Source organism: Anomaloglossus baeobatrachus, chromosome 10, assembly GCF_048569485.1.
Source record: "Anomaloglossus baeobatrachus isolate aAnoBae1 chromosome 10, aAnoBae1.hap1, whole genome shotgun sequence".
Taxonomy (NCBI): domain Eukaryota; kingdom Metazoa; phylum Chordata; class Amphibia; order Anura; family Aromobatidae; genus Anomaloglossus; species Anomaloglossus baeobatrachus.
The window spans coordinates 212,222,268-212,247,585 of NC_134362.1; the positions used below are offsets into that span (position 1 = coordinate 212,222,268).

At 57.1% G+C, this 25,318-nt stretch overlaps 1 protein-coding gene across 1 annotated transcript in view; it reads right to left on the reverse strand.

Moving 5' to 3' along the window:
- Nucleotides 1-11,787: 11,787 nt before the first annotated feature.
- KLHL36 (kelch like family member 36) overlaps nucleotides 11,788-25,318 on the reverse strand; it is a 31,838-nt gene continuing 18,307 nt past the window's right edge. The window contains exon 4 of the mRNA XM_075326259.1: nucleotides 11,788-14,480. Within this exon, the coding sequence (XP_075182374.1) occupies nucleotides 13,925-14,480 (556 nt within the window). The 3' untranslated portion in view covers nucleotides 11,788-13,924. The remainder of the gene's footprint in view (nucleotides 14,481-25,318) is intronic.

Below are 25,318 nucleotides of genomic sequence, written 5' to 3' on the forward strand. Positions count from 1 at the left end.
TCACCCTCCTCCTGTCCCCTCGGTATATCCCCCTCACCCTCCTCCTGTCCCCCCGGTAATGTCCCCCCTCACCCTCCTCTTGTCCCCCGGTAATGTCCCCCCCTCACCCTCCTGCTGTCCCCCCCAGTAATGTCACCCCTCACCCTCCTCCGGTCCCCCCCCCCGGTAATGTCCCCCTCACCCCCCCTTCTGTCCCCTCGGTATATCCCCCTCACGATCCTCCTGTCCCCCTCACCCCCCCTTGTCCCCTCGGTATATCCCCCTCACCCTCCTCCTGTCCCCCCAGTAATGTCACCCCCCCTTCTGTCCCCTCGGTATAGCCCCCTCACCCTCCTCCTGTCCCCCCAGTAATGTCACCCCTCACCCTCCTCCGGTCCCCCTCACCCTCCTCCTGTCCCCCCGGCATATCCCCCTCACCCTCCTCCTGTCCCCCCAGTAATGTCACCCCTCACCCTCCTCCGGTCCCCCTCACCCCCCCTTCTGTCCCCTCGGTATATCCCCCTCACCCTCCTCCTGTCCCCTCGGTATATCCCCCTCACCCTCCTCCTGTCCCCTCACCCCCCCTTCTGTCCCCTCGGTATATCCCCCTCACCCTCCTCCGGTCCCCCTCACCCCCCCTTCTGTCCCCTCGGTATATCCCCCTCACCCTCCTCCTGTCCCCTCGGTATATCCCCCTCACCCTCCTCCTGTCCCCTCACCCCCCCTTCTGTCCCCTCGGTATATCCCCCTCACCCCCCCCCCTTCTGTCCCCTCGGTATATCCCCCTCACCCCCCCTTCTGTCCCCTCGGTATATCCCCCTCACCCTCCTCCTGTCCCCTCACCCCCCCTTCTGTCCCCTCGGTATATCCCCCTCACCCTCCTCCTGTCCCCTCCGATAATGTCCCCCCTCTCCCCCCGGTGTTTGGGTGACAATGGCGGGGTCTGATCAGCTCCTGAAGGCCCGGCCTCCAATTCCAGGCCCACGTGTGATCCGGAGTCTCGGGCCCCAATGAGGCTGCAGAAATGAGGCCGGGCCTAGCGCCGCCGCCCCCGGATCCACAGGCCGGGCCGTGTGAGAAGCCCCGGGGCTCCCAGGCCGCTTTGTGGCCGCGGACAGCCGGTCTCGTACCTGAGCGCCCGGGGAGGCCATGCTGGACACTTTCAATGAGTGAGGCCGCTCATGCCGCTTCCCCCGTCGCCGCCATCTTCTCTCAGCGCGCCTACCCAGCTCCGCCACAGTGCGCAGGCGCGACCACGCCCTCCTCCTCCTCCCCACCCTCCACCTCAGGCAGGGCGGAGCCTAGCATGTGACCAGGGGTGGGCGGAGACTCAAGCGAAACTGCTGAGCGTGAGGACAAACGTCCGAGAGAGGGAGACAAACCGTGGACGGCACCGAGGGGGGGGGAGGGGCGGAGAACCGAGGAGGGGGGGGGGTGGGGCGGAGAACCGAGGAGGGGGGGGGGTGGGGCGGAGAACCGAGGAGGGGGGGGGGGTGGGGCGGAGAACCGAGGAGGGGGGGGGGTGGGGCGGAGAACCGAGGAGGGGGGGGGGTGGGGCGGAGAACCGAGGAGGGGGGGGGGTGGGGCGGAGAACCGAGGAGGGGGGGGGGGTGGGGCGGAGAACCGAGGGGGGGGGGGGGGTGGGGCGGAGAACCGAGGGGGGGGGGGGGGGTGGGGCGGAGAACCGAGGGGGGGGGGGGTGGGGCGGAGAACCGAGGGGGGGGGGGGGGGGGGCGGAGAACCGAGGAGGGGGGGGGGGGGGTGGGGCGGAGAACCGAGGAGGGGGGGGGGGGGTGGGGCGGAGAACCGAGGAGGGGGGGGGGGGGGTGGGGCGGAGAACCGAGGGGGGGGGGGGGGTGGGGCGGAGAACCGAGGGGGGGGGGGGGGGTGGGGCGGAGAACCGAGGAGGGGGGGGGGGTGGGGCGGAGAACCGAGGAGGGGGGGGGGGGTGGGGCGGAGAACCGAGGAGGGGGGGGGGTGGGGCGGAGAACCGAGGAGGGGGGGGGGGGTGGGGCGGAGAACCGAGGAGGGGGGGGGGGTGGGGCGGAGAACCGAGGAGGGGGGGGGGGGTGGGGCGGAGAACCGAGGAGGGGGGGGGGGGTGGGGCGGAGAACCGAGGAGGGGGGGGGGGGGGGCGGAGAACCGAGGGGGGGGGGCGGAGAACCAAGTGGGGGGGGGGCGGAGAACCGAGGGGGGGGGGCGGAGAACCGGGGGGGGGGGGGCGGAGAACCGGGGGGGGGGGGGCGGAGAACCGAGGAGGGGGGGGGGGTGGGGCGGAAAACCGAGGAGGGGGGGGGGGGGGGGCGGAGAACCGAGGGGGGGGGCGGAGAACCAAGTGGGGGGGGGGCGGAGAACCGAGGGGGGGGGGCGGAGAACCGGGGGGGGGGGGGCGGAGAACCGGAGGGGCGCAGAAGCGAGGGGGGGAGGGGCGGAGAACCGAGGGGGGGGGCGCAGAACCGAGGGGGGGGGCGCGCAGAACCGAGGGGGGGCGCAGAACCGGAGGGGGGGGGGCGGAGAACCGAGGGGGGGGAGGGGCGGAGAACCGAGGGGGGGGCGCAGAACCGGAGGGGAGGGGCGCAGAAGCGAGGGGGGCAGAAGCGAGGGGGGGAGGGGCGGAGAACCGAGGGGGGGGGAGGGGCGGAGAACCGAGGGGGGGGGGCGGAGAACCGAGGGGGGGGGCGGAGAACCGGGGGGGGGGGGCGGAGAACCGGGGGGGGTGGGGGCGGAGAACCGGAGGGGTGGGGGCGGAGAACCGAGGGGGGGGGGCGGAGAACCGAGGGGGGGGGGGAGGAGAACCGGAGGGGCGCAGAAGCGAGGGGGGGAGGGGCGCAGAAGCGAGGGGGGGGAGGGGCGGAGAACCGAGGGGGGGGGCGGAGAACCGAGGGGGGGGGCGCAGAACCGAGGGGGGGGCGCGCAGAACCGAGGGGGGGCGCAGAACCGGAGGGGGGGGGCGGAGAACCGAGGGGGGGGAGGGGCGGAGAACCGAGGGGGGGGGCGCAGAACCGGAGGGGAGGGGCGCAGAAGCGAGGGGGGCAGAAGCGAGGGGGGGGAGGGGCGGAGAACCGAGGGGGGGGGGGCGGAGAACCGAGGGGGGGGCGCAGAACCGGAGGGGGGGGCGGAGAAGCGAGGGGGGGGAGGGGCGCAGAAGCGAGGGGGGGGAGGGGCGGAGAAGGGGGGGAGGGGCGGAGAAGCGAGGGGGGGAGGGGCGGAGAACCGAGGGGGGGCGGAGAACCGAGGGGGGTGGCGGAGAACCGAGGGGGGGGAGGGGGCGGAGAACCGAGGGGGGGGCGGAGAAGCGAGGGGGGGGCGGAGAAGCGAGGGGGGGGGGCGGAGAAGCGAGGGGGGGGGCGGAGAAGCGAGGGGGGGGGAGGGGCGCAGAACCGAAGGGGGGGAGGGGCGCAGAACCGAAGGGGGGGGAGGGGCGCAGAACCGAAGGGGGGGGAGGGGCGCAGAACCAAGGGGGAGAAAGAGACGGAGAACCGAGGGGGGGAAAGGCGGAGAACTGAGGGAGAAAGAGACAGAGGGGGGGAAAGAGACAGAGAACTGAGGGGGAAAGAGACAGAGGGGGGGAAAGAGCGGAGAACTGATGGGGAAATAGACGGAGAACTGAGGGGGAAAAGAGCGGAGAACTGAGGGGGAAAGAGACCGAGGGGGGGAAAGAGGCAGAGAACTGAGGGGGAAAAGAGCGGAGAACTGAGGGGGAAAAGAGCGGAGAACCGAGGGGGAAAGAGACAGAGGGGGGGAAAGAGACAGAGAACTGAGGGGGAAAGAGACAGAGGAGGGGAAAGAGCGGAGAACTGAGGGGGAAAAGAGCGGAGAACTGAGGGGGAAAGAGGCAGAGAACTGAGGGGGAAAGAGGCAGAGAACTGAGGGGGAAAGAGGCAGAGAACTGAGGGGGAAAGAGGCAGAGAACTGAGGGGGGAAAGAGGCGGAGAACTGAGGGGGAAAAGAGCGGAGAACTGAGGGGGAAAGAGACGGAGAACTGAGGGTGAAAGAGACGGAGAACTGAGGGGGAAAAGAGCGGAGAACTGAGGGGGAAAAGAGCGGAGAACTGAGGGGGAAAGAGACGGAGAACTGAGGGGAAAAGAGCGGAGAACTGAGGGGGAAAAGAGCGGAGAACTGAGGGGGGAAAGAGCGGAGAACTGATGGGGAAATAGACGGAGAACTGAGGGGGAAAAGAGCGGAGAACTGAGGGGGAAAGAGACCGAGGGGGGGAAAGAGGCAGAGAACTGAGGGGGAAAAGAGCGGAGAACTGAGGGGGAAAAGAGCGGAGAACCGAGGGGGAAAGAGACAGAGGGGGGGAAAGAGACAGAGAACTGAGGGGGAAAGAGACAGAGGAGGGGAAAGAGCGGAGAACTGAGGGGGGAAAAGAGCGGAGAACTGAGGGGGAAAGAGGCAGAGAACTGAGGGGGAAAGAGGCAGAGAACTGAGGGGGAAAGAGGGCGGAGAACTGAGGGGGGAAAGAGGCGGAGAACTGAGGGAGAAAGAGCGGAGAACTGAGGGGGAAAGAGACGGAGAACTGAGGGTGAAAGAGACGGAGAACTGAGGGGGAAAAGAGCGGAGAACTGAGGGGGAAAAGAGCGGAGAACTGAGGGGGAAAGAGACGGAGAACTGAGGGGGAAAAGAGCGGAGAACTGAGGGGGAAAAGAGCGGAGAACCGAGGGGGAAAAGAGCGGAGAACTGAGGGGGAAAGAGACGGAGAACTGAGGGGGAAAAGAGCGGAGAACTGAGGGGGAAAAGAGCGGAGAACTGAGGGGGAAAAGAGCGGAGAACTGAGGGGGAAAAGAGCGGAGAACTGAGGGGGAAAGAGACGGAGAACTGAGGGGGAAAGAGACGGAGAACTGAGGGGGAAAAGAGCGGAGAACTGAGGGGGAAAAGAGACGGAGAACTGAGGGGGAAAGAGACGGAGAACTGAGGGGGAAAAGAGCGGAGAACCGAGGGGGAAAAGAGCGGAGAACCGAGGGGGAAAAGAGCGGAGAACCGAGGGGGAAAAGAGCGGAGAACCGAGGGGGAAAAGAGCAGAGAACCGAGGGGGAAAGAGACTGAGAACCGAGGGGGAAAAGAGCGGAGAACTGAGGGGGAAAGAGACTGAGAACCGAGGGGGAAAAGAGCGGAGAACCGAGGGGGAAAAGAGCGGAGAACCGAGGGGGAAAAGAGCGGAGAACCGAGGGGGAAAGAGACGGAGAACCGAGGGGGAAAGAGACGGAGAACTGAGGGGGAAAGAGGCAGAGAACTGAGGGGGAAAAGAGCGGAGAACTGAGGGTGAAAAGAACGGAGAACTGAGGGGGAAAAGAGCGGAGAACTGAGGGGGAAAGAGACGGAGAACCGAGGGGGAAAAGAGCAGAGAACCGAGGGGGAAAAGAGCAGAGAACCGAGGGGGAAAAGAGCAGAGAACCGAGGGGGAAAAGAGCAGAGAACCGAGGGGGAAAAGAGCAGAGAACCGAGGGGGAAAAGAGCAGAGAACTGAGGGGGAAAGACGGAGAACCGAGGGGGAATGAGGGGGGGAAAGGCGGAGAAATGAGGGGAAAAGAGACAAAAAGACGAGGGGGAAAGAGACAAAAAGACGAGGGGGAAAGAAGCGGAGAACCGAGGGGGAAAGAAGCGGAGAACCGAGGGGAAAGAGGCGGAGAACCGAGGGGGAAAGAGGCGGGGAACCGAGGGGAAAGAGGCGGGGAACCGAGGGGGACAGAGGCGGGGAACCGAGGGGGACAGAGGCGGGGAACCGAGGGGGACAGAGGCGGGGAACCGAGGGGGACAGAGGCGGGGAACCGAGGGGGACAGAGGCGGGGAACCGAGGGGGACAGAGGCGGGGAACCGAGGGGGACAGAGGCGGGGAACCGAGGGGGAAAGAGATAATAAACTTGGAAAGAAGACAGAGTAAAAAGGAAAACACTTAAGAAGAAAGAGACAGCAGAGTATTAGCCTTTGCTTCTCAGGTCACACATCGCCGGGATTGGCCAACTTTGTTTTCTGGGTCTCCCAACGCTGGATTCAGACCTTAATCGGTATCTAGAATTTAACATTTTTTTAATATTTGGTATGTGCAGAAAGACTGCAGGGAGAAGCGATCAGTGTACACAGCGCTGTACAGAGAGAACCTGTACTGATCCTGAGCTACCTCCTGTATTATACTCCAGAGCTGCACTCACTATTCTGCTGGTGCAGTCACTGTGTACATACATTACTGATCCTGAGCTACCTCCTGTATTATACTCCAGAGCTGCACTCACTATTCTGCTGGTGCAGTCACTGTGTACATACATTACTGATCCTGAGCTACCTCCTGTATTATACTCCAGAGCTGCACTCACTATTCTGCTGGTGCAGTCACTGTGTATATACATTACTGATCCTGAGTTACCTCCTGTATTATACTCCAGAGCTGCACTCACTATTCTGCTCGTGCAGTCACTGTGTACATACATTACATTACTGATCCTGAGTTACCTCCTGTATTATACTCCAGAGCTGCACTCACTATTCTGCTGGTGCAGTCACTGTGTACATACATTACATTACTGATCCTGAGCTACCTCCTGTATTATACTCCAGAGCTGCACTCACTATTCTGCTGGTGCAGTCACTGTGTACATACATTACTGATCCTGAGCTACCTCCTGTATTATACTCCAGAGCTGCACTCACTATTCTGCTGGTGCAGTCACTGTGTACATACATTACATTACTAATCCTGAGTTACATCCTGTATTATACCCCAGAGCTGCACTCACTATTCTGCTGGTGCAGTCACTGTGTACATACAGTACATTCCTGATCCTGAGTTACATCCTGCATTATACTGCAGAGCTGCACTCACTATTCTGCTGGTGCAGTCACTGTGTACATATATTACATTACTGATCCTGAGTTACCTCCTGTATTATACCTCAGAGCTGCACTCACTATTCTGCTGGTGCAGTCACTGTATACATACATTATTGATCCTGAGTTACCTCCTGTATTATACTCCAGAGCTGCACTCACTATTCTGCTGGTGCAGTCACTGTATACATACATTACATTACTGATCCTGAGTTACCTCCTGTATTATACTCCAGAGCTGCACTCTCTATTCTGCTGGTGCGGTCACTGTGTACATACATTACATTACTGATCCTGAGTTACCTCCTGTATTATACTCCAGAGCTGCACTCTCTATTCTGCTGGTGCAGTCACTGTGTACATACATTACTGATCCTGAGTTACCTCCTGTATTATACTCCAGAGCTGCACTCTCTATTCTGCTGGTGCAGTCACTGTGTACATACATTACTGATCCTGAGTTACCTCCTGTATTATACTCCAGAGCTGCACTCTCTATTCTGCTGGTGCAGTCACTGTATACATACATTACATTACTGATCCTGAGTTACCTCCTGTATTATACTCCAGAGCTGCACTCTCTATTCTGCTGGTGCAGTCACTGTGTACATACATTACTGATCCTGAGTTACCTCCTGTATTATACCCCAGAGCTGCACTCACTATTCTGCTGGTGCAGTCACTGTGTACATACATTACATTACTGATCCTGAGTTACCTCCTGTATTATACTCCAGAGCTGCACTCTCTATTCTGCTGGTGCAGTCACTGTGTACATACATTACTGATCCTGAGCTACCGCCTGTATTATACTCCAGAGCTGCACTCACTATTCTGCTGCTGCAGTCACTGTATACATACATTACATTACTGATCCTGAGTTACCTCCTGTATTATACTCCAGAGCTGCACTCTCTATTCTGCTGGTGCAGTCACTGTGTACATACAGTACATTCCTGATCTTGAGTTACATCCTGCATTATACTGCAGAGCTGCACTCCCCTTTCTTCTCCGGCTGCCTGGCCCTCTCGGAGCCGCTGTGTTCGGCACTCTCCAGGATTGGTAGGAGTCTTCCTGTCGCTCTCGTTCTCTCCTGCGCTTCCTGAAGTGTTCTGCTTTCCTCCTCTCTCTCCGCCCGGCGCCGTCCTCCGTTCTTCTTTTTGTGTTGTAGCTTTTTATTTTAGAATTTACACTCCAGGACGTTTTTCGTCAGATCTTCAGCTTGTAAAGGCAGATGTAAGAGGCGCCGCTTTACAAACTATTCCACCTCATGTAACTTTTACAGACACAGATGAATGCACATTTAGAGGTTTTAGTGTTTTTATGAATTTCCCATAAAATATCTGAAAGTGAACAACACATAATAGGAAAGCCAGTGTGGAAAATCAGTAAAGTGAGGACCCCAAACAGTACAGCCGGGAAGACGGGCACCGGGGCGGGAACAAGGGGAAGTCAGCGATACAGGGTAAACCGGGGCGGGAACAAGGGGAAGTCAGCGATACAGGGTCAACCGGGGCGGGAACAAGGGGAAGTCAGCGATACAGGGTCAACCGGGGCGGGAACAAGGGGAAGTCAGCAATACAGGGTAAACCGGGGCGGGAACAAGGGGAAGTCAGCAATACAGGGTAAACCGGGGCGGGAACAAGGGAAAGTCAGCGATACAGGGTCAACCGGGGCGAGAACAAGGGGAAGTCAGCGATACAGGGTAAACCGGGGCGGGAACAAGGGGAAGTCAGCGATACAGGGTAAACCGGGGCGGGAACAAGGGGAAGTCAGCGATACAGGGTAAACCGGGGCGGGAACAAGGGGAAGTCAGCGATACAGGGTAAACCGGGGCGAGAACAAGGGGAAGTCAGCGATACAGGGTAAACCGGGGCGGGAACAAGGGGAAGTCAGCGATACAGGGTACACCGGGGCGGGAACAAGGGGAAGTCACTAATACAGGGTAAACCGGGGCGGGAACAAGGGGAAGTCACTAATACAGGGTAAACCGGGGCGAGAACAACGGGAAGTCAGCGATGCAGGGTAAACCGGGGCGAGAACAACGGGAAGTCAGCGATGCAGGGTAAACCGGGGCGGGAACAAGGGGAAGTCAGCGATACAGGGTACACCGGGGCGGGAACAAGGGGAAGTCACCGATACAGGGTAAACCGGGGCGGGAACAAGGGGAAGTCAGCGATACAGGGTAAACCGGGGCGGGAACAAGGGGAAGTCAGCGATACAGGTTAAACCGGGGCGGGAACAAGGGGAAGTCAGCGATACAGGGTAAACCGGGGCGGGAACAAGGGAAAGTCAGCGATACAGGGTAAACCGGGGCGGGAACAAGGGGAAGTCAGCGATACAGGGTAAACCGGGGCGGGAACAAGGGGAAGTCAGCGATACAGGGTAAACCGGGGCGGGAACAAGGGGAAGTCAGCGATACAGGGTAAACCGGGGCGGTTACAAGGGAAAGTCAGCGATACAGGGTAAACCGGGGCGGGAACAAGGGAAAGTCAGCGATACAGGGTAAACCGGGGCGGGAATAAGGGAAAGTCAGCGATACAGGGTAAACCGGGGCGGGAACAAGGGAAAGTCAGCGATACAGGGTCAACCGGGGCGGGAACAAGGGGAAGTCAGCGATACAGGGTCAACCGGGGCGAGAACAAGGGGAAGTCAGCGATACAGGGTCAACCGGGGCGAGAACAAGGGGAAGTCAGCGATACAGGGTAAACCGGGGCGAGAACAAGGGGAAGTCAGCGATACAGGGTAAACCGGGGCGGGAACAAGGGGAAGTCACCGATACAGGGTAAACCGGGGCGGGAACAAGGGGAAGTCACCGATACAGGGTAAACCGGGGCGGGAACAAGGGGAAGTCACCGATACAGGGTAAACCGGGGCGGGAACAAGGGGAAGTCAGCGATACAGGGTACACCGGGGCGGGAACAAGGGGAAGTCAGCGATACAGGGTACACCGGGGCGGGAACAAGGGGAAGTCAGCGATACAGGGTACACCGGGGCGGGAACAAGGGGAAGTCACTGATACAGGGTAAACCGGGGCGGGAACAAGGGGAAGTCACCGATACAGGGTAAACCGGGGCGGGGACAAGGGGAAGTCAGCGATACAGGGTACACCGGGGCGGGAACAACGGGAAGTCAGCGATACAGGGTAAACCGGGGCGGGAACAAGGGGAAGTCACCGATACAGGGTAAACCGGGGCGGGGACAAGGGGAAGTCAGCGATACAGGGTAAACCGGGGCGGGAACAAGGGGAAGTCACCGATACAGGGTAAACCGGGGCGGGAACAAGGGGAAGTCAGCGATACAGGGTCAACCGGGGCGGGAACAAGGGGAAGTCACCAGTACAGGGTAAACCGGGGCGGGAACAAGGGGAAGTCAGCGATACAGGGTACACCGGGGCGGGAACAAGGGGAAGTCAGCGATACAGGGTCTGAATCCTCTCCACAATCAGAGGCCAGGGCTGCAATATTCTGCCGTTCTCGCCCATTACAACCAGGGCACATGTTTTGTTTTGTTTTTTTTTATAAAAAAAAGTTCCCCATTAAAGGGAATCGACCACTTCGGGAGACCATTTATTTTTTCACTTTGTTCCTGAATCTATAAAAGTACATTTTTCAGTTAGATTCCAGTAAAACTTTTCAACCATTCCCGTTTTTAGCCTCCTTGGTCCCTGGTCACCTGCAGGCTTCAGAATGAGTTAACTGAGACTCTGTCAGGGAGCTCCTTCTGAGATTCTTATCTGTATTTCAAAGTTCCTCTCAGCTGATTTATGATCACATCATAGTTAAGCTCTCTTTTGCTGTGGTCATAAATCAGTGAAGAGGTGGTGACTGAGAAACAGGTAAGAATGTCTCCTGTCAGAACGAGCTCACTGACTGATTCTCAGTTATCTCATTTTGCAGCCATGAAGGATGCAACCCTCTGAAGGTTTTCTTATCTTTTATTCTTCGGGAGCGCACCGCTTCCCACCCTTCCTGGTTCTCTTCTGGGGAGCTGCGTTCCTACGCTAGTCCGCATTGTAAGCAGAGACCCGAGTACGAGTACTGAGCACCTGAGCATGGTAGTGCCCACTCATCACTAGTTACCAGTACTGAGCACCCGAGCATGGTAGTGCCCGCTCATCACTAGTTACCAGTACTGAGCACCCGAGCATGGTAGTGCCCGCTCATCACTAGTTACCACTACTGAGCACCTGAGCATGGTAGTGCCCACTCATCACTAGTTACCAGTACTGAGCACCCGAGCATGGTAGTGCCCGCTCATCACTAGTTACCAGTACTGAGCACCCGAGCATGGTAGTGCCCGCTCATCACTAGTTACCAGTACTGAGCACCTGAGCATGGTAGTGCCCGCTCATCACTAGTTACCAGTACTGAGCACCAGAGCATGGTAGTGCCCACTCATCACTAGTTACCAGTACTGAGCATGGTAGTGCCCGCTCATCACTAGTTACCAGTACTGAGCACCCAAGCATGGTAGTGCCCGCTAATCACTAGTTACCAGTACTGAGCACCCGAGCATGGTAGTGCCCGCTCATCACTAGTTACCAGTACTGAGCACCCGAGCATGGTAGTGTCCGCTCATCACTAGTTACCAGTACTGAGCACCCGAGCATGGTAGTGCCCGCTCATCACTAGTTACCAGTACAGAGCACCAGAGCATGGTAGTGCCCACTCATCACTAGTTACCAGTACTGAGCACCCGAGCATGGTAGTGCCCGCTCATCACTAGTTACCAGTACTGAGCACCCGAGCATGGTAGTGCCCGCTCATCACTAGTTACCAGTACTGAGCACCCGAGCATGGTAGTGTCCGCTCATCACTAGTTACCAGTACAGAGCACCTGAGCATGGTAGTGCCCACTCATCACTAGTTACCAGTACTGAGCACCCGAGCATGGTAGTGCCCGCTCATCACTAGTTACCAGTACTGAGCACCCGAGCATGGTAGTGCCCGCTCATCACTAGTTACCAGTACTGAGCACCCGAGCATGGTAGTGTCCGCTCATCACTAGTTACCAGTACAGAGCACCTGAGCATGGTAGTGCCCGCTCATCACTAGTTACCAGTACTGAGCACCTGAGCATGGTAGTGCCCGCTCATCACAAGTTACCAGTACAGAGCACCTGAGCATGGTAGTGCCCACTCATCACTAGTTACCAGTACTGAGCACCCGAGCATGGTAGTGCCCGCTCATCACTAGTTACCAGTACTGAGCACCCGAGCATGGTAGTGCCCGCTCATCACTAGTTACCAGTACTGAGAACCAGAAGAGAAGACATTTATATGTCTTCCGTCTTCACTTCTTTCCTTCTATTGGATTCACTCTTGTGTTTCACCCTTAACTCTTACGTCTGATTTCAGCCTTGGGGGTTATTCTCTGCAGAGCGAGTCCTCTGTACCGGCACCAGACGCCCCCTAGGTAGACCCAGAGTCCTCTGTACCAGCATCTGATGCATCCTAGGTAGACCCAGCGAGTCCTCTATACCGGCACCGGACGCCCCCTAGGTAGACCCAGCGAGTCCTCTATACCGGCACCGGACGCCCCCTAGGTAGACCCAGAGTCCTCTGTACCAGTATCTGATGCATCCTAGGTAGACCCAGCGAGTCCTCTATACCGGCACCGGACGCCCCCTAGGTAGACCCAGCGAGTACTCTATACCGGCACCGGACGCACCCTAGGTAGACCCAGAGAGTCCTCTGTACCGGCATCTGATGCACCCTAGGTAGACCCAGCAGAGTCCTCTGTACCAGCACCAGATGCACCCTAGGTAGACCCAGCGAGTCCTCTATGCTGGCACCGGACACACCCTAGGTAGACCCAGCAAGTCCTCTGTACCGGGGCCGGACGCACCCTAGCTAGACCCAGCGAGTCCTCTATACCGGCACCGGACGCCCCCTAGGTAGACCCAGAGAGTCCTCTGTACCGGCATCTGATGCACCCTAGGTAGACCCAGCGGAGTCCTCTGTACCGGCACCGGATGCACCCTAGGTAGACCCAGCGAGTCCTCCATACCGGCACCCGACGCCCCCTAGGTAGACCCAGAGAGTCCTCTGTACCGGCATCTGATGCATCCTAGGTAGACCCAGCGGAGTCCTCTGTACCGGCACCGGACGCACCCTAGGTAGACCCAGCGAGTCCTCTATACCGGCACCCGACGCACCCTAGGTAGACCCAGGGAGTCATCTGTACCGGGACCGGACGCACCCTAGGTAGACCCAGCGAGTCCTCTGTACTGGCACCAAACACACCCTATGTACACCCAGCGAGTCCTCTGTACAGGGACCGGACGCACCCTAGGTAGACCCAGCGAGTCCTCTGTACTGGGACCGGACGCCCCTAGGTAGACCCAGCGAGTCCTCTGTACCGGGACCGGACGCACCCTAGGTAGACCCAGCAAGTCCTCTATTCTGGCACTGGACGCACCCTAGGTAGACCCAGCGAGTCCTCTATTCTGGCACCTAACACACCCTAGGTAGACCCAGCGAGTCCTCTGTACCGGGACCGGACGCACCGTAGGTAGACCCAGCGAGTCCTCTGTACCGGCACCGGACGCACCCTAGGTAGACCCAGCGAGTCCTCTGTACCGGCACCGGACGCACCCTAGGTAGACCCAGCGAGTCCTCTGTACCGGCACTGGACGCACCCTAGGTAGACCCAGCGAGTCCTCTGTACCAGGACCAGACGCACCCTAGGTAGACCCAGCGAGTCCTCTGTACCGGGACCGGACGCCCCTAGGTAGACCCAGCGAGTCCTCTGTACCGGCACCGGACGCACCCTAGGTAGACCCAGCGAGTCCTCTGTACCGGGGCCGGACGCCCCTAGGTAGACCCAGCGAGTCCTCTGTACCGGCACCGGACGCACCCTAGGTAGACCCAGCGAGTCCTCTGTACCGGGGCCGGACGCCCCTAGGTAGACCCAGCGAGTCCTCTGTACCGGGACCGGACGCACCCTAGGTAGACCCAGCGAGTCCTCTGTACCGGGACCGGACGCACCCTAGGTAGACCCAGCGAGTCCTGTGCTACATTAGCTGTGCCTTGGAAGCAGCAATGATGGGGAGGCCGGCGTCAGGCCCCAGCTAGGGGCTTATTCAGTGTCACGTTTGGGCTGCGCAGTAGGACGCACCATCATCGGCCCCTGTCTGCCGGCCTCTTTGTTTTTGTTTTTTTAGCTTTGTCGTAGCTCTGGTCTTTCAGCACGCACACACAGGCGGACACCCCAGCGACTGTCTTCGGCATGTCCGTCCCTTTCACCCACTTCTTCCTTTCTTTATCGTATATTTGTACAGTCCTTGAGAAATCCGTGCTCTCCCAGCTGTAGCCGCCCAGGATATAAATCTTATTGTCTAGGACGGCTGCCCCGGACTCGCTGTTCGGCTGCAGTAGTGGAGCGACCTGCGTCCACTGATCGCACTGGGGGCTGTAGCACTCCACCGCCAGGATATCAAACCGCTCCATAGACTCCAGGTTGTCGTCGCTGCCCCCAATTGCATATATACTGTCATCCAGTGTGCACATACTATGCCAGCCGCGGGCAATGGTCATGGGTCTCCTCTCCTCCCAGGCGTCAGCTCGGGGGTCGTAGCACAGCAGGTTTTTCCTGTAGGGGCCGATCTGGTAATCGTGTCCTCCAGAGATGTAGACATAGTCCTTGTGTACTGATCCAGCATGTCCATACGTGAATCTAAAATAGAAAAGCAGAGACATTGTATTGTGGTCAGTTTACATTTAGATATTATCTGCATCTCATGGGGTTGGTTCATAGATCCCCCATACACAAGGAGGAGCCCGTCAGAGGGGGACGGAGGGGCCCGTAACAAGGGGGTGGAGGAGCCTGTAACAGGAGGATGGAGGAGCCTGTAACAGGAGGATGGAGGAGCCTGTCAGAGGGGGGACGGAGGAGCCTGTAACAGGAGGATGGAGGAGCCCGTCAGAGGGGGACGGAGGGGCCCGTAACAAGGGGGTGGAGGAGCCTGTAACAGGAGGATGGAGGAGCCTGTCAGAGGGGGGACGGAGGAGCCTGTAACAGGAGGATGGAGGAGCCTGTAACAAGGGGGTGGAGGAGTCCGTCAAGAGGGGAGACGGAGGAGCCTGTCAGAGGGGAGACGAAGGAGCCCATAAGAAAAGGATGGAGGAGCCTGTAACAGGAGGATAGAGGAGCCCGTCAGAGGGGGACGGAGAAGCCTATAACAGGAGGATGGAGGAGATGGTCAAAGGGGGGACGGAGGAGCCCGTAACAGGAGGATGGAGGAGCCTGTAACAGGAGGATGGAGGAGCCTGTCAAAGGGGGGATGGAGGAGCCTGTAACAGGAGGATGGAGGAGCCCGTCAGAGGGGGGACGGAGGAGCCTGTAACAGGAGGATGGAGGAGCCCGTCAGAGGGGGGACGGAGGAGCCCGTAACAGGAGGATGGAGGAGCCCGTAACAGGAGGATGGAGGAGCCCGTAACAGGAGGATGGAGGAGCCCTTAACAGGAGGATGGAGGAGCCCGTAACAGGAAAATGGAGGAGCCTGTCAAAGGGGGGACGGAGGAGCCTGTAACAGGAGGATGGAGGAGCCCGTACCAGGAGGATGGAGGAGCCCGTAACAGGAGGATGGAGGAGCCCGTAACAGGAGGATGGAGGAGCCCGTAACAGGAGGATGGAGGAGCCCGTAACAGGAGGATGGAGGAGCCCGTAACAGGAGGATGGAGGAGCCCGTAACAGGAGTATGGAGGAGCCCGTAACAGGAGGATGGAGGAGCCCGTAACAGGAGGATGGAGGAGCCCGTAACAGGAGGATGGAGGAGCCCGTAACAGGAGGATGGAGGAGCCCGTAACAGGAGGATGGAGGAGCCCGTAACAGGAGGATGGAGGAGCCCATAACAGGAGGATGGAGGAGCCCGTAACAGGAGGATGGAGGAGCCCGTAACAGGAGGATGGAGGAGCCCGTAACAGGAGGATGGAGGAGCCCGTAACAGGAGGATGGAGGAGCCCGTAACAGGAGGATGGAGGAGCCCGTAACAGGAGGATGGAGGAGCCCGTAACAGGAGGATGGAGGAGCCCGTAACAGGAGGATGGAGGAGCCCGTAACAGGAGGATGGAGGAGCCCGTCAGAGGGGAGATGGAGGAGCCCGTCAGAGGGGAGATGGAGGAGCCTGTAACAGGAGGATGGAGGATCCCGTCAGAGGGGAGATGGAGGAGCCCGTAACAGGAGGATGGAGGAGCCTGTCAGAGGGGGGACGGAGAGTCTGAAATAGGACTAAGGAATATGAAGAGGGACTGAGGTCTCTAGTGGAGGACTGAGCTTTCTGGAGGACGCAGGGGCATGGCTGTGGCATTTTCCTGTCTCCATACAGCGAGTGTTCATGTGTCTGGGGGGAGTCTGGAGAGACGGATATCTTGTGTCTGACCACCTTACATAGAGGTCAACTAAATTGTCTTTAGCTGTCAGCTACTCCTCACAACGCTCCTCTTCACTGCAGACCGGGCTCAGTTAAGCATGTGCACTGGAGATGAAAATTAGAGAACAATACACAATTCCCTAAATCCTGCGCTCCTTGTGTCGTCCTCTGTGATTATCTCCTCACATGAGGAAACTCGCAGGATTTTCCGCTTATTTCATAAATTGAATTTATTGTAAAGTTTAATAATTAAATAATAAAAATGTAAATGAGATAAATGTAAAAGACCCGGATCACAATTCGAGGACACGGATCACAATTCGAGGACACGGATCACAATTCGAGGACACGGATCACAATTCGAGGACACGGATCACAATTCGAGGACACATTCAGATCCCTGCAGGTTATTTGTATTAATCTGCGCCTGGTCCTAATGTCCTTCATTATCTGACAATCCCGATGTAACTGGCAGAATAATTTTCCAGTCTGCACCGACTTTGCTCTTCCAAAGTGACTGAAACCCTCCGGCAGCAGGTTGTCCAGATGAAGGCAAAAGGGGTGACTCTTATCAGCCTTAGCAAGAGTTGTTAGTTTCAAGTTTGTGATTTCGAGAATATTGCATCTTTACAACATCACAAACGTTTTCAAGTCCCCCAAGAAGGCTGGTCGCCCATCGAAAGACAAATATAAGACAGGACGGGATAATGCGGAGACTCTCCATAGAGAGGACAGGATAATGCGGAGACTCTCCATAGAGAGGATGGGATAATGCGGAGACTCTCCATAGAGAGGACAGGATAATGCAGAGACTCTCCATAGAGAGGAGGGGATAATGCGGAGACTCTCCATAGAGAGGACGGGATAATGCGGAGACTCTCCATAGAGGGGACAGGATAATGCGGAGACTCTCCATACAGAGGACGGGATAATGCGGAGACTCTCCATGGGTAATAGTTTCCGCACTGCAGCTGGAATTTCTGCCACTTCAGCACTGAACAGGGTAAGGATCTGTCTCGTCATACAGTGTCACGATGTGTAAGAGCATTTGGACTGAAGAAGTCAGTGAGAGGTGGTGGAGGAAGGGTCATGGTTTGGAGAATGTTTTCTGCAGCAGGAGTTGGACCTCTTATACAGATACATGGCAGAGCGGTACAAGTGTGGATCAGAACCTCCTTCACAACACGCGGCTCCTTACTTGTGTGCATCACTCAATCAGCAGCAGTTTTCATGCAGAACAATGCCCCCTGTCACACAGCAAAACGGGGAAAGCAGCTCCTGGAAACAATGAAATCGCCACAGCCCAGAATCCGCATCTAAACCCAATGGAAAACCTCTAGAAAATCCTTGGTGACAAAGTTATGGCCAAGAATTCCTCAACAGTCAAAGAACTGTGGGAGAGACTGGAAGAAGAGTGGGCCAAAATCCCCCCAGAGCAGTGTGAGAGACTATTGCTGTCCTGTGGAAGAGACTGGAAGAAGAGTGGGCCAAAATCCCCCCAGAACAGTGTGAGAGACTAGTGATGTCCTGTGGAAGAGACTGGAAGAAGAGTGGGCCAAAATCCCACCAGAGCAGTGTGAGAGACTAGTGATGTCCTGTGGAAGAGACTGGAAGAAGAGTGGGCCAAAATCCCCCCAGAGCAGTGTGAGAGACTATTGCTGTCCTGTGGAAGAGACTGGAAGAAGAGTGGGCCAAAATCCCCCCAGAACAGTGTGAGAGACTAGTGATGTCCTGTGGAAGAGACTGGAAGAAGAGTGGGCCAAAATCCCACCAGAGCAGTGTGAGAGACTAGTGATGTCCTGAGGAAGAGACTGGAAGAAGAGTGGGCCAAAATCCCCCCAGAACAGTGTGAGAGACCAGTGATGTCCTGTGGAAGAGACTGGAAGAAGAGTGGACCAAAATCCCCCCAGAGCAGTGTGAGAGACTAGTGATGTCCTGTGGAAGAGACTGGAAGAAAAGTGGACCAAAATCCCACCAGAGCAGTGTGAGAGACTAGTGATGTCCTGTGGAGGAGACTGGAAGAAGAGTGGACCAAAATCCCCCCAGAGCAGTGTGAAGGACTAGTGATGTCCTGTGGAAGAGACTGGGAGAAGAGTGGCCCAAAATCCCCCCAGAGCAGTGTGAGGGACTAGTGATGTCCTGAGGAAGAGACTAGAAGAAGAGTGGACCAAAATCCCCCCAGAGCAGTGTGAGAGACTAGTGCTGTCCTGTGGAGGAGACTGGAAGAAGAGTGGACCAAAATCCCCCCAGAGCAGTGAGAGAGACTAGTGATGTCCTGTGGAAGAGACTGGAAGAAGAGTGGGCCAAAATCCCCCCAGAGCAGTGTGAGAGACTAGTGATGTCCTGTGGAAGAGACTGGAAGAAGAGTGGACCAAAATCTCCCCAGAGCAGTGTGAGAGACTAGTGATGTCCTGTGGAAGAGACTGGAAGAAGAGTGGACCAAAATCTCCCCAGAGCAGTGTGAGAGACTAATAATGTCCTGTGGAAGAGACTGGAAGAAGAGTGGGCCAAAATCCCCCCAGAGCAGTGTGAGAGACTAGTGATGTCCTGTGGAGGAGACTGGAAGAAGAGTGGACCAAAATCCCCCCAGAGCAGTGTGAGAGGCTAGTGATGTCCTGTGGAAGAGACTGGAAGAAGAGTGGACCAAAATCCCCCCAGAGCAGTGTGAGAGACTAGTGATGTCCTGTGGAAGAGACTGGAAGAAGAGTGGACCAAAATCCCCCCAGAGCAGTGTGAGAGACTAGTGATGTCCTGTGGAAGAGACTGGAAGAAGAGTGGACCAAAATCCCCCCAGAGCAGTGTGAGGGACTAGTGATGTCCTGTGGAAGAGACTGGAGGAAGAGTGGACCAAAATCCCCCCAGAGCAGTGTGAGAGACTAGTGATGTCCTGTGAAAGAGACTGGAGGAAGAGTGGACCAAAATCCCCCCAGAGCAGTGTGAGGGACTAGTGATGTCCTGTGGAGGAGACTGGAAGAAGAGTGGACCAAAATCCCCCCAGAGCAGTGAGAGAGACGAGTGATGTCCTGTGGAGGAGACTGGAAGAAGAGTGGACCAAAATCCCCCCAGAGCAGTGTGAGGGACTAGTGATGTCCTGTGGAAGAGACTGGGAGAAGAGTGGCCCAAAATCCCCCCAGAGCAGTGTGAGGGACTAGTGATGTCCTGTGGAAGAGACTGGAAGAAGAGTGGGCCAAAATCCCCCCAGAGCAGTGTGAGAGACCAGTGATGTCCTGTGGAAGAGACTGGAAGAAGAGTGGGCCAAAATCCCTCCTTAGCAGTGTGAGGGACTAGTGATGTCCTGTGGAAGAGACTGGAAGAAGAGTGGGCCAAAATCCCCCCCAGAGCAGTGTGAGAGACCAGTGATGTCCTGTGGAAGAGACTGGAAGAAGAGTGGGCCAAAATCCCTCCTTAGCAGTGTGAGGGACTAGTGATGTCCTGTGGAAGAGACTGGAAGAAGAGTGGGCCAAAATCCCCCCAGAGCAGTGTGAGAGACTAGTGATGTCCTGTGGAAGAGACTGGAAGAAGAGTGGACCAAAATCCCCCCAGAGCAGTGTGAAAGGCTAGTGATGTCCTGTGGAAGAGACTGGAAGAAGAGTGGACCAAAATCCCCCCAGAGCAGTGTGAGAGACTAGTGATGTCCTGTGGAAGAGACTGGAAGAAGAGTGGGCCAAAATCCCCCCAGAGCAGTGTGAGAGACTAGTGATGTCCTGTGGAAGAGACTGGCAGAAGAGTGGGCCAAAATCCCCCCAGAGCAGTGTGAGAGACTAGTGATGTCCTGTGGAAGAGACTGGAAGAAGAGTGGACCAAAATCCCCCCCAGAGCAGTGTGAGAGACCAGTGATGTCCTGTGGAAGAGACTGGAAGAAGAGTGGGCCAAAATCCCTCCAGAGCAGTGTGAGGGACTAGTGATGTCCTGTGGAAGAGACTGGAAGAAGAGTGGGCCAAAATCCCCCCAGAGCAGTGTGAGAGACTAGTGATGTCCTGTGGAAGAGACTGGAAGAAGAGTGGACCAAAATCCCCCCAGAGCAGTGTGAGAGACTAGTGATGTCCTGTGGAAGAGACTGGAAGAAGAGTGGACCAAAATCCCCCCAGAGCAGTGTGAGAGACTAGTGATGTCCTGTGGAAGAGACTGGAAGAAGAGTGGACCAAAATCCCCCCCAGAGCAGTGTGAGAGACCAGTGCTGTCCTGTGGAAGAGACTGGAAAAAGAGTGGGCCAAAATCCCCCCAGAGCAGTGTGAGAGACTAGTGATGTCCTGTGGAAGAGACTGGAAGAAGAGTGGGCCAAAATCCCCCCAGAGCAGTGTGAGAGACTAGTGATGTCCTGTGGAAGAGACTGGAAGAAGAGTGGGCCAAAATCCCCCCAGAGCAGTGTGAGAGACTAGTGATGTCCTGTGGAAGAGGCTGGAAGAAGAGTGGGCCAAAATCCCCCCAGAGCAGTGTGAGAGGCTAGTGATATCCTGTGGAAGAGACTGGAAGAAGAGTGGGCCAAAATCCCCCCAGAGCAGTGTGAGAGACCAGTGATGTCCTGTGGAAGAGACTGGAAGAAGAGTGGGCCAAAATCCCCCCAGAGCAGTGTGAGAGACTAGTGATGTCCTGTGGAAGAGACTGGAAGAAGAGTGGGCCAAAATCCCCCCAGAGCAGTGTGAGAGACCAGTGATGTCCTGTGGAAGAGACTGGAAGAAGAGTGGGCCAAAATCCCCCCAGAGCAGTGTGAGAGACTAGTGATGTCCTGTGGAAGAGACTGGAAGAAGAGTGGGCCAAAATCCCCCCAGAGCAGTGTGAGAGACTAGTGATGTCCTGTGGAAGAGACTGGAAGAAGAGTGGGCCAAAATCCCCCCAGAGCAGTGTGAGAGACTAGTGATGTCCTGTGGAAGAGACTGGAAGAAGAGTGGGCCAAAATCCCCCCAGAGCAGTGTGAGAGACTAGTGATGTCCTGTGGAAGAGACTGGAAGAAGAGTGGACCAAAATCCCCCCAGAGCAGTGTGAGGGACTAGTGATGTCCTGTGGAAGAGACTGGAAGAAGAGTGGGCCAAAATCCCCCCAGAGCAGTGTGAGAGACTAGTGATGTCCTGTGGAAGAGACTGGAAGAAGAGTGGGCCAAAATCCCCCCAGAGCAGTGTGAGAGACTAGTGATGTCCTGTGGAAGAGACTGGAAGAAGAGTGGGCCAAAATCCCCCCAGAGCAGTGTGAGAGGCTAGTGATGTCCTGTGGAAGAGACTGGAGGAAGAGTGGACCAAAATCCCCCCAGAGCAGTGTGAGAGACTAGTGGTGTCCTGTGGAAGAGACTGGAAGAAGAGTGGGCCAAAATCCCCCCAGAGCAGTGTGAGAGACTAGTGATGTCCTGTGGAAGAGACTGGAAGAAGAGTGGGCCAAAATCCCCCCAGAGCAGTGTGAGAGGCTAGTGATGTCCTGTGGAAGAGACTGGAGGAAGAGTGGACCAAAATCCACCCAGAGCAGTGTGAGAGACTAGTGGTGTCCTGTGGAAGAGACTGGAAGAAGAGTGGGCCAAAATCCACCCAGAGCAGTGTGAGAGACTAGTGATGTCCTGTGGAAGAGACTGGAAGAAGAGTGGGCCAAAATCCCCCCAGAGCAGTGTGAGAGGCTAGTGATGTCCTGTGGAAGAGACTGGAAGAAGAGTGGGCCAAAATCCCCCCAGAGCAGTGTGAGAGACCAGTGATGTCCTGTGGAAGAGACTGGAAGAAGAGTGGGCCAAAATCCCCCCAGAGCAGTGTGAGAGACCAGTGATGTCCTGTGGAAGAGACTGGAAGAAGAGTGGGCCAAAATCCCCCCAGAGCAGTGTGAGAGACCAGTGATGTCCTGTGGAAGAGACTGGAAGAAGAGTGGGCCAAAATCCCCCCAGAGCAGTGTGAGAGACCAGTGATGTCCTGTGGAAGAGACTGGAAGAAGAGTGGGCCAAAATCCCCCCAGAGCAGTGTGAGAGACTAGTGATGTCCTGTGGAAGAGACTGGAAGAAGAGTGGGCCAAAATCCCCCCAGAGCAGTGTGAGAGACTAGTGATGTCCTGTGGAAGAGACTGGAAGAAGAGTGGGCCAAAATCCCCCCAGAGCAGTGTGAGAGACTAGTGATGTCCTGTGGAAGAGACTGGAAGAAGAGTGGGCCAAAATCCCCCCAGAGCAGTGTGAGAGACTAGTGATGTCCTGTGGAAGAGACTGGAAGAAGAGTGGGCCAAAATCCCCCCAGAGCAGTGTGAGAGGCTAGTGATGTCCTGTGGAAGAGACTGGAGGAAGAGTGGACCAAAATCCACCCAGAGCAGTGTGAGAGACTAGTGGTGTCCTGTGGAAGAGACTGGAAGAAGAGTGGGCCAAAATCCACCCAGAGCAGTGTGAGAGACTAGTGATGTCCTGTGGAAGAGACTGGAAGAAGAGTGGGCCAAAATCCCCCCAGAGCAGTGTGAGAGACTAGTGGTGTCCTGTGGAAGAGACTGGAAGAAGAGTGGGCCAAAATCCCCCCAGAGCAGTGTGAGAGACTAGTGATGTCCTGTGGAAGAGACTGCAAGAAGAGTGGACCAAAATCCCCCCAGAGCAGTGTGAGAGACTAGTGATGTCCTGTGGAAGAGACTGGAAGAAGAGTGGGCCAAAATCCCCCCAGAGCAGTGTGAGGGACTAGTGATGTCCTGTGGAAGAGACTGGAGGAAGAGTGGGCCAAAATCCCCCCAGAGCAGTGTGAGAGACCAGTGATGTCCTGTGGAAGAGACTGGAAGAAGAGTGGGCCAAAATCCCCCCAGAGCAGTGTGAGGGACTAGTGATGTCCTGTGGAAGAGACTGGAGGAAGAGTGGACCAAAATCCCCCCACAGCAGTGTGAGAGACTAGTGATGTCCTGTGGAAGAGACTGGAAGAAGAGTGGGCTAAAATCTCTCCAGAGCAGTGTGAGAGACTAGTGATGTCCTGTGGAAGAGACTGGAAGAAGAGTGGGCCAAAATCCCCCCAGAGCAGTGTGAGAGACTAGTGATGTCCTGTGGAAGAGACTGGAAGAAGAGTGGGCCAAAATCCCCCCAGAGCAGTGTGAGGGACTAGTGATGTCCTGTGGAAGAGACTGGAGGAAGAGTGGACCAAAATCCCCCCAGAGCAGTGTGAGAAACTAGTGATGTCCTGTGGAAGAGGCTGGAAGAAGAGTGGGCCAAAATCCCCCCAGAGCAGTGTGAGAGACTAGTGATGTCCTGTGGAAGAGACTGGAGGAAGAGTGGACCAAAATCCCCCCAGAGCAATGTGAGAGACTAGTGATGTCCTGTGGCTGCAGATGTGCTGGAGTCATTCCCAGCGACGGCCGGTGCACGTCCTACTGATTGTGACTGTTGTTACCTGCAGAACATTTCCTGATCATCTTTCTCTGTGCTGCAGTCATTGCTGTTCTCTAATTACGATCAGCACGTTTGGGGCAAAATACAGGTTATATGTTGATAAACTTTGGATATTTCATAAAATCCTGCTCTAGTGGCACGGTGCACCCCTTACCCTGCTCTAGTGGCACGGTGCACCCCTTACCCTGCTCTAGTGGCATGGTGCCCCCCTTACCCTGCTCTAGTGGCATGGTGCCCCCCTTACCCTGCTCTAGTGGCACGGTGCCCCCCTTACCCTGCTCTAGTGGCACGGTGCGCCCCTTACCCTGCTCTAGTGGCACGGTGCGCCCCTTACCCTGCTCTAGTGGCACGGTGCGCCCCTTATCCTGCTCTAGTGGCACGGTGCGCCCCTTACCCTGCTCTAGTGGCACGGTGCGCCCCTTACCCTGCTCTAGTGGCACGGTGCGCCCCTTACCCTGCTCTAGTGGCACGGTGCACCCCTTACCCTGCTCTAGTGGCACGGTGCACCCCTTACCCTGCTCTAGTGGCACGGTGCACCCCTTACCCTGCTCTAGTGGCACGGTGAACCCCTTACCCTGCTCTAGTGGCACGGTGCACCCCTTACCCTGCTCTAGTGGCACGGTGCACCCCTTACCCTGCTCTAGTGGCACGGTGCACCCCTTACCTTGCTCTAGTGGCACGGTGCTCCCCTTACCCTGCTCTAGTGGCACGGTGCTCCCCTTACCCTGCTCTAGTGGAACGGTGCACCCCTTACCCTGCTCTAGTGGCACGGTGCACCCCTTACCCTGCTCTAGTGGCACGGTGCTCCCCTTACCCTGCTCTAGTGGCACGGTGCTCCCCTTACCCTGCTCTAGTGGCATGGTGCACCCCTTACCCTGCTCTAGTGGCACGGTGCATCCCTTACCCTGCTCTAGTGGCATGGTGCACCCCTTACCCTGCTCTAGTGGCACGGTGCATCCCTTACCCTGCTCTAGTGGCACGGTGCACCCCTTACCCTGCTCTAGTGGCACGGTGCACCCCTTACCCTGCTCTAGTGGCACGGTGCACCCCTTACCCTGCTCTAGTGGCACGGTGCGCCCCTTACCCTGCTCTAGTGGCACGGTGCGCCCCTTACCCTGCTCTAGTGGCACGGTGCACCCCTTACCCTGCTCTAGTGGCACGGTGCACCCCTTATCCTGCTCTAGTGGCACGGTGCACCCCTTACCCTGCTCTAGTGGCACGGTGCACCCCTTACCCTGCTCTAGTGGCACGGTGCACCCCTTACCCTGCTCTAGTGGCATGGTGCACCCCTTACCCTGCTCTAGTGGCACGGTGCATCCCTTACCCTGCTCTAGTGGCACGGTGCACCCCTTACCCTGCTCTAGTGGCACGGTGCACCCCTTACCCTGCTCTAGTGGCACGGTGCATCCCTTACCCTGCTCTAGTGGCATGGTGCACCCCTTACCCTGCTCTAGTGGCACGGTGCACCCCTTACCCTGCTCTAGTGGCACGGTGCACCCCTTACCCTGCTCTAGTGGCACGGTGCACCCCTTACCCTGCTCTAGTGGCACGGTGCACCCCTTACCCTGCTCTAGTGGCATGGTGCTCCCCTTACCCTGCTCTAGTGGCACGGTGCACGCCTTACACAAAACCGGAGCATGGTTATCAATGCAGATTACATTATTTCTGAAAAAGCAACTGATCAGACATTATGCTCTAAGCTTCATCTCGTGTATGTGGTTTTAATAAAGAAGGAATAAGCTGCTGCCAGATACCCAAATCTTCCTTAAGACTCCTCGGTCCTCCCTCCTCCAGGTTCCTCTGCCCTCCCTCCTCCAGGCTCGTCTG